Source organism: Gigantopelta aegis, chromosome 2 (genome assembly GCF_016097555.1).
Source record: "Gigantopelta aegis isolate Gae_Host chromosome 2, Gae_host_genome, whole genome shotgun sequence".
In the NCBI taxonomy this organism is placed as follows: Eukaryota; Metazoa; Mollusca; class Gastropoda; order Neomphalida; family Peltospiridae; genus Gigantopelta; species Gigantopelta aegis.
The window spans coordinates 44,512,176-44,530,326 of record NC_054700.1 but is presented as its reverse complement, the minus strand read 5'-3'; the positions used below and the strand labels follow the sequence as shown (position 1 = coordinate 44,530,326).

The window sequence follows — 18,151 nt, the reverse complement described above, 5'->3', positions numbered from 1 at the left end:
AAACAAGATGTTGTGAAAGGATTCACTTTCCACCAGGTGTGCATGAAGCGTATCCAGGTGAAACAAATATCACCAGGTGTGCATGAAGCGTATCCAGGTGAAACAAATATAGGTACAGAATGAAGAAAGAAAGGAAATGTTTTATTTAATGACGCACTCAAAACATTTTATTTACGGTTATATGGCATTGAGAGGAAACCTGCTGTCGCCACTTCATGGGCTATTCTTCTCAATTAGCAGCAAGGGATCTTTTATATGCACAGACAGGATAACACATACCACAGCCTTTGTTACATCAGTTGTGGAGCACTGGCTGGAATAAGAAATAGCCCAATGGGTCCACTGACGGGAATCGATCCTAGACTGACCGCCCATCAAGTGAATGCTTTACCATTGGGCTAGATGAATTTATGTCCGCGTTTTGTTTTCTCGTACAAAATTGCACCGATGTTCGTGCGCACTTGTGCAATTGCAAAGCAAATTTTGGCAATCCGCGTTTAATTTCAGAACGACCGCTTAGTAGTAACAGGAATTCAATTCTAACTTTCATATAGTTGTGGAAACCTATAGGTTACCAGGCTATATTTTGTGGTAACCTGTAAATGGGTTACCAGACACAATGCTTATTTCGATGCCTGTTTTATATCTCTGACACTGCTGTTAGATCACTGACTGAGGCAATAAAATTAAAATACAACCCCCAAACATATGTCTACATGTATTTCGACATTTTATCTCGAAAGAGAAAGAGAGAAAAACCACTGCTACCAAATAGGCTACTCTTACTGATAAAACAGCAAGAGATCTTTTAATTGTACTTTCCCATAAACAGGATGGTACATACTTTCCTTTCCTTTTAACTTATTTTTGTGCTTATATCCAATTAAGGTTCAAGCATGCTGTCCTGAGCACATACCTCAGTTATCTGGGCTGTCTGTCCAGGACAGTGAGTTAGGGATTAGTTTGTTAGTGGTTAGTGAGAGAGAAGAGGGTACAGTAGTTTTACACCTACCCATTAAGACGTTAAAACTTGCTCTGGGTGGGAGCTGGTACCGGGCTGTGAACCCTGTACCTACCAGCCTTATATCCAGCCGGTGGTACATACTAATAGCCTTTGATACCAGTGGCACCGGATGGGATGGTGGGAAAAATTCTTAACTCCACATACAGTGATCGATCCTGTGATCTACTGCACGTCAGGTGAGATCTCTACCACTGGGCTACATCCCACCCCATGACCAGTGTCTTTAATTGAAAAGTACAATGTTCTTGTATTGATCCTAAAGCAGTGTATTGTGGTTGCCTACTCTAAATGGTGTAATTTGGCTTGTTATATACTGAATGGCTTTGTAATGAGATGACAATTAAGGTGTCACTGAATCTAGACGAAATGCAGAAATCTAGTACCGTGGGCCGACAAAGCAAGGGTGAACAGTCTCGAGTTTATAGTCTGAGATTATTGATTTTTGTTTTGTGTACCAAAATAATAAACCTGAGAGGCAAAGGGTTGGTAGGAAAGGAAAATAATGTGTGCTTAATGATGCCTCAGAGCATGTGGAACTGTGGCTATCAGGTATCTAACATATGGCTGTTGACACTTACAAGAGAGAGAGAGAGAGAGAGAGAGAGAGAGAGAGAGAGAGAGAGAGAGAGAGAGAGAGAGAGAGAGAGAGAGAGAGAGAGAGACAGAGAGACAGAAAGATGGAGACAGACAGAAAAACTTAAAGAGAAAGTGAAAAAAGTGAAGTTAGTTAGATGGAGGATGGGGAGATGGGGAGGAAGATGGAAAATGAGAGATGGTGATTAAAGGGATCTTTTATATGCACTTTCCCAAAGACAGGGCAACACATACCACCACTTTAAAAATATCAGTCGTGGGGCACTGGTTGAGTTAATGTTTTAAAAAACACTGGCCAAGATAATCTACAATTTATCAATCTGTCAATTAAGGACATAATAATAAATACTATTTTATTGCTATGTCTAAATCATATAATGTGAGGCAATAAATGCTAACTCACAAGTTAAATGACATAACACAGCATGTGACTTCCCTGACACGAAACAAAGCCAACATTACAGAAATCATATGACATTTACCTTGGAGGGGAGAGCATCCTTCATTTTAATCTCCATGGTAGTGACATCCTGTGGCAGGTCCGTGGAAGGCCCTGGGGGGACGCAGAGACAGGTGAGTGACAGGGCTGAGACATACAGAGCCAACAGGTGAACTCCGACTGCATCCATCTTGTGAAAATGGGCTGCTTCAGTACTCAATCACTGACGAGTCGAGGAATGTTTTAATCCCACTCACTTCCTACTCAAGGTGGTCAGTGTGGGGTCTCGTTCGTGGTCGATATCTGTAATCACAAAACAAGCAATTTCATTTAAATTAATTTTTAAGTTAACAGTTATATCCAGTTATAATTATCGCATGCTGTCATGGCTACACAACATTTTTTGTTGTTGAATTTTTAGTAACATCATCTGACACAGATGCTTCTTACCAATGCAAGAAGTGGACAATTATTTGCTTGTCCGAGATGACAACCATACACTCTGTGTGAATTAATCAAATGAAGCCCACAGCAAAGGTTGATGGGAAATGGCAGGTATGTGGCATGGATGACCACAACATAATAGTACATATGGTTAGAGAAACAAGGACTGAGATGTGGAGATGGACAGTAAAATAAATTAAAAGTTAGGAGAAGCTGCCACACCAGGAAAAAATAATGGAATTAGAAGTGAAAGGAAAGGAGGCAGTGTTATTAATCTATCTCTCTCTCTCTCTCTCTCTCTCTCTCTCTCACTCACTCACTCACTCACTCACTCACTCACTCACTCTCACTCTTTCACTCTCTCTCTCTCCCTCCCTCCCTCCCTCTCCCCCCTCCCTTATCCCTATAAATATTCTATAATCAATATAAATATATTATAAAATAAAAGTGGACTCATCAGTTAGAGAAGTTTTTCTGTTTAGTTACAAAACTAATAAGCATTGTTATTTGCTTTGTTTTCTCTTTGATATTGTTCCTCATATGCGATCCAACCTGTCGATTTTGTGGCTACAGGTTTGTTTGTATTTTGAATTAGTAACTATAAAAGATATAACAGGATGGGCATGACTGACTGCAGCTTGGATACGAGCCTACCAGTAATTACTAAAATGATTGTGGAGAATAACGAATTGATCAATATTCTATAATCAAGACCATTGATCACTATCTGCATGGTAACTGATTCACATGTATATAGATTGTCCTGGAAAACGAACACAGCATTGATATAACCAATATATGTAAGTAGTTATCAAGCTGAAAAATATACTGTTTATTTTTATAATAACTGTGATATATTAAGACCAATATAAATTAAATGTTAAGATTTTCATCCAAATTTTTTTTTCAAAATGAGGGTGGAAGGTGAATTAAAAAAAAATAATTAAATTTTAAAAATATTTTCTTAAAAAATTGGAAGGGGTTGGGGCAAGAAAAAAAACCCTGGGTGTGGGCCTTTATATTTGGGGCGGATAGGAATGAAAATCTAGGAATAATTTATAATGACTTAATTGGAATGGGTATGAAAACAAACCAGTCCATGGTTAACTCACATACAACTTCAAGTTATCACAAAATAAAGATGTATAGGTATGACAAATTAATCAAATCTCATTATTTTCATTTAAAACCATTCACAGGTCTACTTTATGTTTGCCATGTACATGTATTTTAAGGAAGGAAGGAAATGTTTTATTTAATGATGCACTCAACACATTTTATTTACGGTTATATGGCGTCGGACATATGGTTAAGGATCACACAGATATTGATAGAGGAAACCCGCTGTTGCCACTTCATGAGCTACTCTTTTCGATTAACAGCAAGGGATCTTTTATATGCACCATCCCACAGACAGAATAGCACATGCCACTGCCTTTGTTACACCAGTTGTGGTGCACTGGCTGGAATGAGAAATAGCCCAATGGGTCCACTGACAGGATCGATCCTAGACTGCCGCCCATCAAGTGAATGCTTTACCATTGGGCTATGTCCCACCCCTATAGGCACAGAGCTAGGTATTTATTTATCCTACATCTAGCACAGCAAAGTGCTGCATGATGAATGTCTTGCAACATTTCAAATATGTGGGCCCACCAATGGGAATCGATCCTAGATTGATCGCGCATCAGGCAAGCGCTGTACCACTGGGCTACATCTCGCCCATGTATTTTAATGAAACACATACACTTTTACCAGTTCTGTTTCATGTATTTTAATGAAACACATACACTTTTACCAGGTGTGTTTTATGTTTTTTAATGAAACACAACTGGTAAAAGTGAATGTGGTGTTTTTGTTTTTAAAATCTTAATATCATATATTGTAACATTCTTAACTTATTTTGATGCCTGAAAAAACACTGTTTAAAAATACAAAATGAAAACCACAACATTTTTACTATATGGATATTAAATGAAAAAATCTCAAAATGTTTGCGATATAATACATATGTATGTATATATGAGAAATAGCTCACTTGATCCACCGATGGGGATTGATCCTAAACCGACTGTGCATCAAGCGAACGGTTTACCATTGGGCTGTGTCTTCCCCCCCCCACCCACCCCCCAGTAATGTAGAGTTCTGACAGATGTATACAAAGGCTTTCAATTCAACAATGCTTGAAATTAATAAATTTTGTGAAGTGGAAAGAGATGTTTGCTTACTAAATTTTAATCTTGAAGAAAAGTAAATGCTATTCATAAACCAGAGGCTAGTTGTCCAAAAATTAGTTAGCTTAACCAGCCTTTAACAAAAACTTTCTAAACCAAGGACTGAATCAATACAACTAACAATTGAAAAAGATAATGTTGAAACTTGACTTAGAACAACCAAACGCATCCATACATAATCCAATCTAAAGCTTATTTTACATATGTATAAAACTAATTAACAGGAAAATATTAAGACTAACCCAGGGTTAATTTAACCATGCTTTCAACAACTGGGCTCTGATTTTCATAAAGCTTGTTGCGTGTTTTGATTGGCAAATGCCTCGTGCTTCCTGTCACTTTTGAGTGTTGATTCAGTCCTCAAAATTATAAAACAAACTCTTATAGTGTTATATGAATGTGAAGAAAAACTTACATGTATGCAGTACACTGAAATGTTCAAGATGTATAGATCTGAAGGAAAGTGTCAGCCTATACTGACATACTGTTATGCACCTGTACATAGATACAAGTGTCTACATAAAGGTACGACCCACAAACAACTCAACACCTGTTTCATTCATGTGTACGTGACTTTGTGAACATAGTGTCACAATCTCACTATGCAGTCCATTCCATTTCACTTCAGGTACAGGTATAATATCAGATACCTGTATAATATCAGATACCTGTATAATATCAGATACATGTATAATATCAGATACCTGTATAATAACAGATACATGTATAATATCAGATACCTGTATAATAACAGATACATGTATAATATCAGATACATGTATAATATCAGATACATGTATAATATCAGATACATGTATAATATCACTGATTATCAGATACATGTATAATAACAAAATAGTTAAGTCTAAATTAATACCTGAAGGTATGTTAAAATTAATATAATATCAGATACCTGTTAAAATAGACAAAACTACATATATGTAGTTTTGTATTTATTACATACCCTAAATTGGAATTTTTTTTCCAAATAATAATTAAAAAATTGTAACACTGCTAGCTAATGACGGGGATTTCTAAATTTACACAACTAGGTCAGCTGTGTTACTACGCGGACCGATGAACCACCAATTATTACACATAGGAATATAATTCTGTTTAAACAATAAACAGAAATAAGAACGAACGAGTGAAAAGTTACCTATAATTTTAATGATATTGTTTGAAATGCCTTTTAAAGACAATGTAATAGCTAAAATTCACGAACAATATAATATTTAATTTGCTCGTAATACGTCAGAAAACCTTCAGCGTGCCAGTTTTATCAACGAAGAAAAATGTCAAGAATTGTTCACTCAGTGTCTGAGTCGTCATCGGTGTTTTCTTTTATTGATGTTCATGGAATTATTCGTTGCTGAAAAGTTTAAGTTTATATTAAATGTGCCTCCATAAATCATCCCTCCACTGAATAATCCGGTTGACAGTTCATTCAAGTTTTCTACGTGAGGAGACGGTGCATGCGACGGCATTGCTGCTAAGTCGACGACAGTCACTTTTCGCACACTTGTTTTGGCTTCGTACACAATAAATATAGCATATCTTACAGTAATTTCACTAGAAATCTATATTTCGTAAAAGGTACAATTTTTTAATCACAAGATTTTGTTCAAACACACCCAGGTGCATTAGTAATGTAAAAAAAAAAAAAATTCAATAGCAATTTTACATTGGAATTTTTCCAAAAAGGAAACGTCATGTACCCAGTTTATGGTTATTGTAAGGCGATGCAAAGTGACGTCATTGGAATACTGACGTCATTTAAATTCAAAATTAGCTATATTATTACAATGCTGAGCCACATTAAAATGAAAAACTAGTCTACTAACCTTGACCCCTGTCAAATTCCTATAACAAGCAGAACGCTGTTTACAGGTTGGTATTTTTTCCCCCTCATAATTCTGGACAAAATATTAATCTGAAGTTTTGAAAGATGAAAGAAATAAAAGGTACCTTTTGTCAAATATATCATATCACAAAATTACGGTTAGAGATGTTTTATTTATTGAATAAGAATAAGAATTGTGTACGAAGCCAAAACAAGGGTCCAAAAAGTGACTGTCGTCAACCTTAACTATCGTGGATTAAAATAAAAGCTCGTTGGTTAGTAGTGTTCCCATCTCAAGTTTTGGTATCGCGCTCATTAAATTGTAAATATTTTTCACCATTTTCGTCTGTTTTCAGTTCAAATTTTCCACAAAATAGCATTTTAAACAAACCAAGCACCAACTTTGTTTACATATCGCGAAGGGCATTCCCGGTAACCATGTGCTATAAATAGTAGCATTGAATACAGCATAGTTCCGGCAGTTGAGTTGAATACGGAAAAGTGTATTTCATTTTTGTATTCAGGACTGTATTTATATAGTAAGATTTAATGGGTATGTAATAATAACAAAATACTTAAGTCTAAATTAATACCTGAAGGTATGTTAAAATTAATATAATATCAGATACCTGTATAATAACAAAATACTTAAGTCTAAATTAATACCTGTAGGTATGTTAAAATTAATATAATATCAGATACATGTATAATACAGTGAAACCCCTCTAAACCGGACATCCTTGGGATAAAGACAAATGTCTGGTTTAAGAGGGATCCGGTTTAGAGAGGTTAAGTTTTGTCCTGCTGTTTAAAAAGGGACTCAGTAAAACGTCCGGTTTTGAAGGAATTCCAGTTTACAGAGGGTCCAGTCTTGAGAGCTTTCACCGTAATAAAAGACTTATGTCTAAATTAATACCCATAGGTATGTTAAAATTAATATGTTAACAAAGCTTTTTGAATTAAACAAAAAATAATAATAATAAAAACAAGGGAATATTTTATAAAAATTTTGATTAATGACAGTTGCTATCAACTGAAAATTGATTAGTAAAGTTCAACTAGAATTATGTAGGAATAAAACTTGCATACATGTACATGTAGTTGGGGGAGGGGAAGGAAGATTAAATTTAGTAATGGGTAGTCTAAGAGTGTGAAAAATATCTTGCAATTGTTTTCCAGACATTTCAATTACCAGTATATTAATGGTATTTGCATGTACATGTAAGACCGCTCTAATGAAGAAGTTTGTTTTGTTTAAAGACACCACTAGAGCACATTGATTTATTAATCACCGGCTACTGAATGTCCGACATATGGTCATTTTTGACAGTCATAGAGAGGAAACCCGCTACATGTTTTCATTAGTAGCAAGGGATCTTTTATATGCAACATCCAACAGACAGGATAGTACATACCACGGCCTTTGATATACCAGTCGTGGTGCACTGGCTGGAACTAGAAATAGCCCAATGGTCCCCCCCCCCCGACGGGGATCAATCCCAAACCAACCGCGCTCTTTACCACTGGGCTACGTTCCGCCCTCCCACTCTAATGAGCATGTGACATACAAAACGTAATTCACTGAAGTCCGGGTTTTTTTGTTTTTGCTATCACCAGTCTGTTGACACAGTTTTAGCACAGGATGGGCGTAGGTACACAAACACTGATATCACCACAGTCATTTATTGGAGCAGGCTGTCCTGATCCTATAGTACACATACACATGTATATTAATTAATTATACAAACATGCTACCTCATGATTTTTTTTATTGTTTTTTAATTTGTTATTTTATTATTAATATCCCATTTGCAATATGGTAGTAAGCCTGTCAGTGTCCAAAAAAAAAAAAAAAAAAAAAAAAAATCAAATCAAATCAAAACAGATCTACAGATCGCATTGAGCGAGCGCTTTACCACTGGGCTACGTCGCGCCCAGTCTTTGGGAAAGTGCATAATTAAGCGATCTATTGCTGCTTATGGAAAAATGTACATGACAGTAGAAGGTTTCAAGAATTACCAAATGTCTGATATTCAACAACCAATGATTAATAGATCAATATGCTTTAGTAGTGTCGTTAAACAATAATTAACTTTCAACTTTTGCTGATCATAACAAATGGGTATTACCCATTTGTGGTACAAATTTCAAGGATGTAGGTTGAAAGCCTTACATGTATGTTAAAAGACCATTATGTCTTACTGAATGAATGAATGTTTAACGACACCCCAGCATGAAAAATACATCGGCTATTGGGTGTCAAACTATGGTAAACTGAATGAATGAATGAATGTTTAACGACACCCCAGCATGAAAAATACATCGACTATTGGGTGTCAAACTATGGTCAAGGCAACAATAATGTGAATATCTCATTGATGACACACCTGTTGGTCAAACACCAGCGGACAAATCCAGGCAACTGTCACTGTCAGCTTCTGATTCAAATTATTTTTACTGGGAGGCCTCCGATACCACAGATTAATCTAAGATGTTTTGCAAAGGGTGTTCACTGTTTAGTCAGGGTGACAAAGCTACCACGGAAGCCTGTTTTACTGAAACAAATTGAAAGACTGGTTTTGTATAGTTTAAACTATCTTATCAAGAAGATTGAAGACACTAAGTCAACACGGGAACGGGTCAGTGACAGCATGTGAGCAGGATGGGAGGACTCATTGGTCATCTCTTTAAGTAAACTAAGATACATCAAACTTATTCAGCTTTCTGACATAATATTTTTTGACATGTAATTTTAATTAGAACTCAACATTTTATCAACCAAATGTTACCATTTTAAGGAGAAATTAAACATAAAAAAAAGGAGTACAGTATTTAAAACCAGCTCTTTGAAATGCATTATGCCTGTTATTTGTATATATACATGTACAAGTAGTAACAGGTCATCGTAATTATGGGGGCAAGACGTAGCCCAGTGGTAAAGTGCTCGCTTGGTACATTGTCGGTCTGGGATCAATTCCCATCAGTGGACCTATTGGGCTATTTCTCGTTTCAGCCCGTGCACTATGACTGGTATATCAAAGGCCATAGTATGTGCTATCCTGTCTATGGGAAAGTGCATATAAAAGATCCCTTTCTGCATTAGAAAAAAATGTAGTGGGTTTCCTCTCTAAGTCACAGTTACCAAATGTTTGATATCCAATAGCCGATGATTAATTAATTAATGTGCTCCAGTGGCGTCGTTAAACAAAACAAACAAACTTTATTTCGTAATTACGCTAATAATTTTTTTTTTATGTTTTCATTTCAGGGGTTAAATCATTTTAATGAATTGTGTATAATAAGCTAAAACATGGTGGTATAATTTTTACTTTCAGTACATTCCATACATATACTTAAAGATCCAATGTCAAAGTTGACACGACAATATATTTTTATTTTTACATTTATTTGTATTAAATAACTACAAATTAATTGACCCCATGCATAATCTTTCCATAATTAACTCAAGAATAAAAAACAATTAAGTCTTGTATTGGACGACAATAGGGGTTTCCTGAATAATTTGTGGTCACCATCTTTGTTTCTTTGTCAGCTGTCTGCAAAGAAGTATGGAAAATATTTGGTGTGTTGAATGTAAATGCATAAAACAGTGACATCACTAGTTAATGTGTGTAACACACTCTCAAAATCCCCTAAAACAAATTTGTTTCCACTAGTAAATGGAATTATTTCGTTGTAAATTTTATAGGCATATACATCATTAGCTGAAAGTATAGACCAAGTTTCAAAGCAAAACTTAAAAATTAACAGATTTTTAGTACATTTCATACATGTATGTACTTAAAGTTCCTATGTCAAAGTTGAAACTACAATATTTTGTTATTTTCACATTTATTTGTAATAAATAACTACAAATATTTTTAGCGGTAACCGCCATTATTTCAACTTTGAGATAGCACCTTTAACAACTAAATACACCTCACTCCTAATAACCAACGCCCTGTAGTATACACAAACGACACACATAACATAACTGTAATGTTATGAAAAAGCTATTCAAATCAGTCTCAATGAACATTAATTCATAATTATACTTGTCGTCAGTGTAGTTAGTTGTACCATGTTCTTTCATTTCTGAGCCCAAGACATTAAAGCTGACAGGTTACACAACTGTCACTGGTGCATGACAACATGTAAAAACTACCTGCTTGTATACCCTTTCCCAGACATGTACCTGTGCATATCTTTTTATGTACGTATCTTTTCATGCTAGCATGGTAGATCTTATCAGGCAGTGATGTGTTAACACTTCAAATTATCAGAAAGGTGTTATCAGGTCACTGGAAACTTATACATGTACGGTTGCATGATAAATACATGTATCATATAACACGTATCATATATCCAATAAAAGTTAATGTTAAAAATGTATGTGGTATTTTTCACATCACATACTATCAGAATTTGAAAACTTTGCAAACATAATGCAAATTAATAAAAAAAAAAAAAAAAAATTGTTTTGTTTGATGACACAACTAGAGCACAATGATTTATTAACTGGGAACATTTTGTTCAGTATCACATCGTGATTCACTATGCAAGTTTAAGAGTTCGCTACACAATTATAAACAGTAGTTGCTAATTAATTTTCAATTCACTAGAAATATCGCTAATCAAGGTTTTGAAAAAAAATAATTCCAATTAATCATCAGTTATTGGATGTAAACCATTTTGTAATTCTGACATCATATTCTAAGAGAAAAGTCACTAAATGTTTTCTATTAGTAGCAAGGGATCCTTTTTATTCACCATCCCATAGACCAGACAGAACACCACACGGCCTTTGATATACCAGTCATGATACACTGGCTGGAACGAGAAATAGCCCAATGGGCCCACCAACAGGGATCGATCCCAGACTGACTATGCACCAAAGCAAAAGCTTTATCACTGGGCTATGTCTTGCCCTTCCCAAATTAATTAGGTCACAGGAATACTGCAAATGACGTAAGCAATATTTCATATGCAGTATTTGTTTAAAATAATCAACACTGCAGTAGCCTGTGAAATAAAATTGACGAGCATTCCCGTGTGAACAGAAGTTAGACAGGTCAATGGAATACAAGGAAGTTGCTACTATATTATTATGTATATAATAACCAGATTATCACACACACATACACACAGAACACGTTAAGTGTAACATGCGTTATTTTCACTCGTCAGATTCAAATTCTGTGTACTGTACGAGTGCGATCGCACTTGTGCACCTTAAAAGACAAGTTCTGTACATTGCAGCTTGTTGTCTTTGATGTCCAGTGTGCAGAATGATCCATTTTTTTCAGTGTGTGAAAAAGTGTGCATTTTAAAATAGCGAAGCTGGGTGCTGTTAAACATAGAAGGATGGCAAAAGTAAAATAGCGGCCCGCTCCACTTAAATGGAGCAGCGAGAACACTACTTTGTAGTAATTATACTGAAAGCTACATATTTACTGGTACAGTGTAAATTAACACTACTTTATAGTAATTATACTGAAAGCTACATATTTACTGGTACAGTGTAAGTTAACACTACTGTTTGTATGCGCTACCATTTTATACCCTAGCAAGGTTTTTGCCAGAGGGTACACCTCGAAATTATTTATAGCTCCGGACAACTTTCAAACAGATTCCGAGAAGCCACAAATTTTGTATTCTCAAAAGCTGCTTTTAGCTCCAGAGATGAAATCCTTAATTTCGAGCCCTGTAAATGTACCACAGACAGCTAAAAATGGCATTTTAGGCATCAATATATATATATACACATATATTAAATTATCATCTCCGTTTTAGATTTAGGACAGCAGCATATTGATTGCCTTGCAATAAAATTTTAATATGGATTATATTTTAAACTTGCCTTCATCATACACAAGGACCAGACGTAGCCCAATGGTACAGCGCTCGCTCGATGCGCGGTCTGTGTGGGATCGATCCCCGTCGGTGGGCCCACTGGGCTATTTCTCGTTCCAGCCAGTGCACCATGACTGGTATATCAACGGCTGTGGTATGTACTATCCTGTCTGTGGGATGGTGCATATAAAAAATCCCTTGCTGCCAATCGAAAAGAGTAGCCCAAGAAGTAGTAACAGCGGGTTTCCTCTCTCAATATCTGTGTGGTCCTTAACCATATGTCTGACGCCATATAACCGTAAAAACATACCATGTTGAGTGCATTGTTAAATAAAACATTTTTCTTTCTTTCTTTCATCGTACACATATACCTACTTCTAGTTGTAAAATTGGCCACTGCAATATAGATGAATGCATCATGTTTACAGATACACAAATATGTACCGGTATGTACGCTGAACAAGATGTACACATGTACATGTATAGTCAATTATTATAAGAATTTTCTTTGGTCAACGTCAGTTATTTTTACACCCTTGTTTTGGAATTACAAGTACACAATAAACATTATATAATGAATGTCTTATTGTAATTTCACCTGAAATCCATATTTCGTTAAATTTTATTGTTGTTAGTATTTAAAACAAATTTAATTACAAAGAATTCATCAAACAAAGTCAGGTCATTTAGTACTTTTCAAACAATTTTGCATTGGAATTTTATTGTGAACATTCTGGAATCAAAACATCAAGCATTAAATTTATTGCTATTGTAAGAACAGGGCTGGCCAAAAGTACTCGATAGTGTGTCGGTAAAATCACGGCCCAACCGAACTTTCGTTTCCCATGATTATTATATAGAGTATCGTATTTGACCAGACGTAGGCCCACGTCTTTGACTAAGCCCCCTTCCTTTTTGAACTCATTTAAGAAATTAGGCCTTTATTCGGTGTCCATGAAGTAAACTGCCAAAAATTTTGAAGGATCAAGAAAAAGCTGTTTAAATCTAGAATGTTACTAAAATGGATACGTAAACTCTGTGTAAAGTTAGTTTTTGCTTTATCTATGTTACTTTTTTTTTTTGTTAGCTCACGCAACACATGTGTAACATAAAACAAGGTCATGGAATTCCCAATGCAGTCGGTTTTTCACTAACGTAGTAGTGTTTCGTATTACAAAATTAGGTTGTCCATCTGCAAATTTTTGCATTTATTTCCCTAATTAAATTGATGTATTAAATGTACATGCAATTAACATTTATGTGACTAAATGTTGAAGAACAGTGAGTAGGTGTGCGTGCAGGAAAGTTTGTAATGGGATCTAAGCAGTCTACGACTGAGTCTGTGTGTTGGACTCACAAAGAGTCACATCGAGAACGCCAAATGCCAGAATTTCTAAGGGAAACTGAGGGTATACTCCCCCTGAAAATTTTGAAAATTAAATGTCCTGAAATACAATGTCTTGCATTCTACAAACTAAATCCATCCTGAAAAATAGAGGGGGTTACTTTTTTTAAATATTTAAAAACCAAAAATCTCTTTTGTACACTTGTCTGCTATGACCCCCCCCCCCCCCCAAAGCCCCAAACCAAATCAAACATTAATGTTATTCACTGTGAAATCATTAACTCAAAGTAGCATACATATATGTTCGATAATCATTCTAAAGTAAAGGGTTAAAGTTTAAAAAAAAATCATAAACTCATTTCCAATTTGATTGAGTGCTCCGCAAGGCTCAATGGGTAGGTGTAAACCACTTGCACTGACCAGTGATCCATAAATGGCCATGGTTTGTGCTATCCTGCCTGTGGGAAGCGCAAATAAAAGATCCCTTGCTGTTAATCGGAAAGAGTAGCCCATGAAGTGGCGACAGCGGGTTTCCTCTCAAAATCTGTGTGGTCCTTAACCATATGTCTGACGACATATAACCGTAAATAAAATGTGTTGAATGCGTTGTTAAATAAAAACATTTCTTTCTTTCTTTCATTCCGATAACAATATTTTTCTTTTTTTACATTCACAAATTAAGGAAAATAAACATATTTAGTAATACAGGGCTTACAAGTGCTTTGTATGTAGTGAAATTGTTTGACATGTACAGCTTAAATTTTGACTCAAACTGCTTGTTTTGGGACAAGTTAATATTTTTGTGGGAAAGTAAAATTTGATAGTTACTTGCCCGGTGGGCAACTGAAATTTTTAGAATATGGCCAGCCCTGAAGAATATGTGAAGTGACAACATTGGAATTACATACATGTAGCTATATTATTACAGTGCTTCGACATATTAAAAATAATAATTGGTCTACTTACCTTGACCCCCTGTCAAAATAATCCCAGCTTCTATATTGAGCAGATAAAGCTGTTTATAAAATATATATGTTGATATGCTTTTATTTTTTGTAATTTAGACAAAATATTTTCAGTTTTAAAAGGAAGGAAATGGTTTATTTAACGACACACTTAACAAATTTTATTTACGGTTATATGATGTCAGACATATGATTAAGGACCACACAGTTACTGAGTGAGGAAACCCACAGATGCCACTTCATGGGCTACTCTTTTTGATTAGTAGCAAGGGATCTGTTATATGCACCATCCCATAGACAGGATAGCACATACCATGACCTTTGATGTATCAGTCGTGGTGCACTGGCTGGAGTGAGAAATAGCCCAATGGGCCCACCGACAGGGATCGATCCAAAACCCATTGCACATCAAGCAAGCACTTTACCACTGGGCTACGAAGTTTTAAAAGATGAAAGAAACAAAAAATTCCATCTGTCAAATATATTATATTACAAAATTACCATTTATATATGTTATATGTATTGTGTATGACGCCAAACCAACTGTTACTGAGTAACTGTAAAAAAAATCATCCATCTGCTTCGGTGTCAGTTTACATAATTGATTAAAGGAAACATGTCACGTAAACCATATTTGGCACCAACCATGTACAATTAATTATAAATTGAATCACCTAAAAAAAATTATTATAAAAAATTAATTACTTAAAATATCTCCATAAAAGAACCCCAGATACGAGCTCTTAGCGGAAATTGCCGATCTTTAATGAGCAGGGCAATCACGAGGTCCGTGACGTCAGAGACGCGTCCCTTGATCTGAAGCCTTACACTTAAAAGCATTAGTCCGTACCACTCATAAAGAATCTAAGTCTTGCATAGCTTACCAAAACAATGAGTGTTCGTTCGCAAAACGTTTTGCCGTATCAATATGAGCTGTTAGTAAATGAAGAAAGACACACATTTACTTACAACAGTGATACTGAAGAAAAAACGGATAGCGAGTCGGAGGGTGGAGAAACTGATGGTGCCAGACCAGACCGGTCGACCAATTTACAGCCCGGAGCCCGAAAGTAACCCGGAGACAAAACCAAAACTCGGATGCTAATGCCGAGTATGTGTATACTGTTCATATTTAGCATAAAGATACACCTCGATATGATGTATTTAAATATGTAAAAAATATAAATGTAGGACAAACATTTTTTTGGTGTGTTTTTTTTTAGAAAATATCGCATTTTTTATGTTCGGGCTGTACATAATGAAATCTGTATGCACAGTGTAAACAAACGCTCTAATTTACGACAAGGCGCTTCACTTTCATTAACCTGACTTGTAAAACAACATAAATGACTTGAGAGTATAATCAACTTTTAAACTAAATATATTTCTATTTGCATCAATAGAACGAAATGGGGTTATAGTATTTTTCTCTCATAAAAAAAAGTAGCATATTATTAGGCCTATTGGTAGGGTGCGTTAGAGTAAAAACGACCACTCACGATACCCAAGTGATAATTTTCTTTTCTTTGGTACTACGTAATTGGTCAGTTTTGTAATTTTAGATGGGAAAGTCTACTTAATCAAGGATTTTACAGCATTATTTACAGTAATGAAGCAGGGCGGCTGATAATGTCCATTAACATTGTACTATAGTCGCGACAGGTTACGCCACAATACCCTGTGATCTTTAAAAAAAACTGGCACGTATTTTGTACGTATGTCTAGACCGTGGTAATCACTTACCTGGTCGATACCCTGCAATATACACCTGCCAATCAGGAATCACATGTGCAGGCCACGGAAAGAAAGGACCAATTAACTAAAACAACACTCCGATTCTCAAGTCAGCCCGTGGATGAAACATAATAGTTATTTCGACACCGACAGTAGTGGTTTATTTTGTATTGAACTTCGTGTTGCTTTGGGCTTCGGGCGATGAGGAACGTTTTTGTGACGTATTCCGCCCGAAGATTAAAAACATTATTTAAAATTATTATTGTTTTCTACACGTTTTTAAAAAACATATTTAAATACATCGTACTGAGATGTATCCTCATGCCAAATCCCATGTTTGTATATGCCATATTTAATTACTTATTGACGTTTCCTTCTTCGGACGGTGAATACAGATTTTGTTATGTAGGCCTACAGCCCTAACATGAAAAATCTCTTTTTTTCTTCAAAAAAATAAATAAATAAAAAATTATAAATTTTTGTTTTAACATATATAAATACATCATGCTGAGGTGTATCTTTGTGCCAAATATGTACAATGTACACCTCGGCATTCGCAACCGAGTACTGTTTTTGTCTCCGGGTAACGTTCGGGCTCCGGGCTGTAAATAGGCTGACACCAAAGTACTATGCGGTGTTGGTGTCCAATCTTTTCTTTTGCGATAAAATACACGCGTCTTTCTTCGGATACAATCCTTTGGAAAACCATAAAAAGACAATCCCGATCGTTTAAACTGTTTATTTTTACACCCAAAGGCCGCGCAGTACGGCACTGTTGGACTGAAAAGATCGTACGCCCCTTACTCCATATATAAACAGTTAACAACAATGGAAGAGTACAGCGGCTCTGACGTCACTTCCCTTTTTTTCCGAACGCTCACGAAGAAATATGCATAAATCGTACTTTGATACTGATTAGCGTAATTTCTTCATTTTAAGTTAACTACACGTATTTTATTGTTATAAACTTATTTGTATATTATTTTTATATCATTTTTCTTTTAAAATGAGCTATAATATGGTCTCGTGTCATGTTTCCTTTAAGTCTAAAAAAAAAAATGTTTGAAAAAATTATAATGGCAGTCTTGCCAATATAACACTTGAATGATAAACAATGCTGCCACAATGCTTGTTTAAAGTAAACAACAACTGGATGTAGGGCATACAAATTGTATTACAATCATTATCATGTCAATGCTGTCAAAAGTCAGCGGTGTTCGAAAACATGTGGCTATTGAAAACGTAGTATTCTCCAATACTATAGCATATGTCAAACCAAAAAGTACAAAAGATACCTACGTATATTTGGAACGACTTCACGAAAGTCCTAATCCACACGTTCCTATGCCATCAGGTTTTAGGTTTACTGGAAAATATGTAAACAAAACCTGCCAACAGAAAAATACAGCTTTGATAGGAAGAAAAGTTCTGATTACACTTCACCCACTTCCGGTTTTCATTGGTCTCATCCATAGATTTACTATTTTAGATCTTACACAATATTTTTTAACAGTAACCTATACTTCAAAGTTTTCGATGATCGAAACCTATTTATGAGCAAAATTATTACAAAGTCTAATAATATTAAAATGTGAATTTACATTTTACATATTATTATTTACTACCATATGCAAGTCAGATGAAAAATATTTTATGCCGTAGTGGCTTTGGCTATG

The 18,151-nt window shown here is 35.4% G+C and overlaps 1 protein-coding gene across 1 annotated transcript in view; it reads right to left on the bottom strand.

Moving 5' to 3' along the window:
* Window positions 1–17,912, bottom strand: part of LOC121386141 (peptidyl-glycine alpha-amidating monooxygenase B-like) — an 86,706-nt gene extending 68,794 nt beyond the window's left edge. The window contains exons 1-2 of the mRNA XM_041516943.1: window positions 17,775–17,912; window positions 2,101–2,360 (exon numbers count right to left, since the gene is read on the bottom strand). Coding sequence (XP_041372877.1) covers window positions 2,101–2,247 — 147 coding nt within the window. The 5' untranslated portion in view covers window positions 2,248–2,360; window positions 17,775–17,912. The remainder of the gene's footprint in view (window positions 1–2,100; window positions 2,361–17,774) is intronic.
* Window positions 17,913–18,151: the final 239 nt, after the last annotated feature.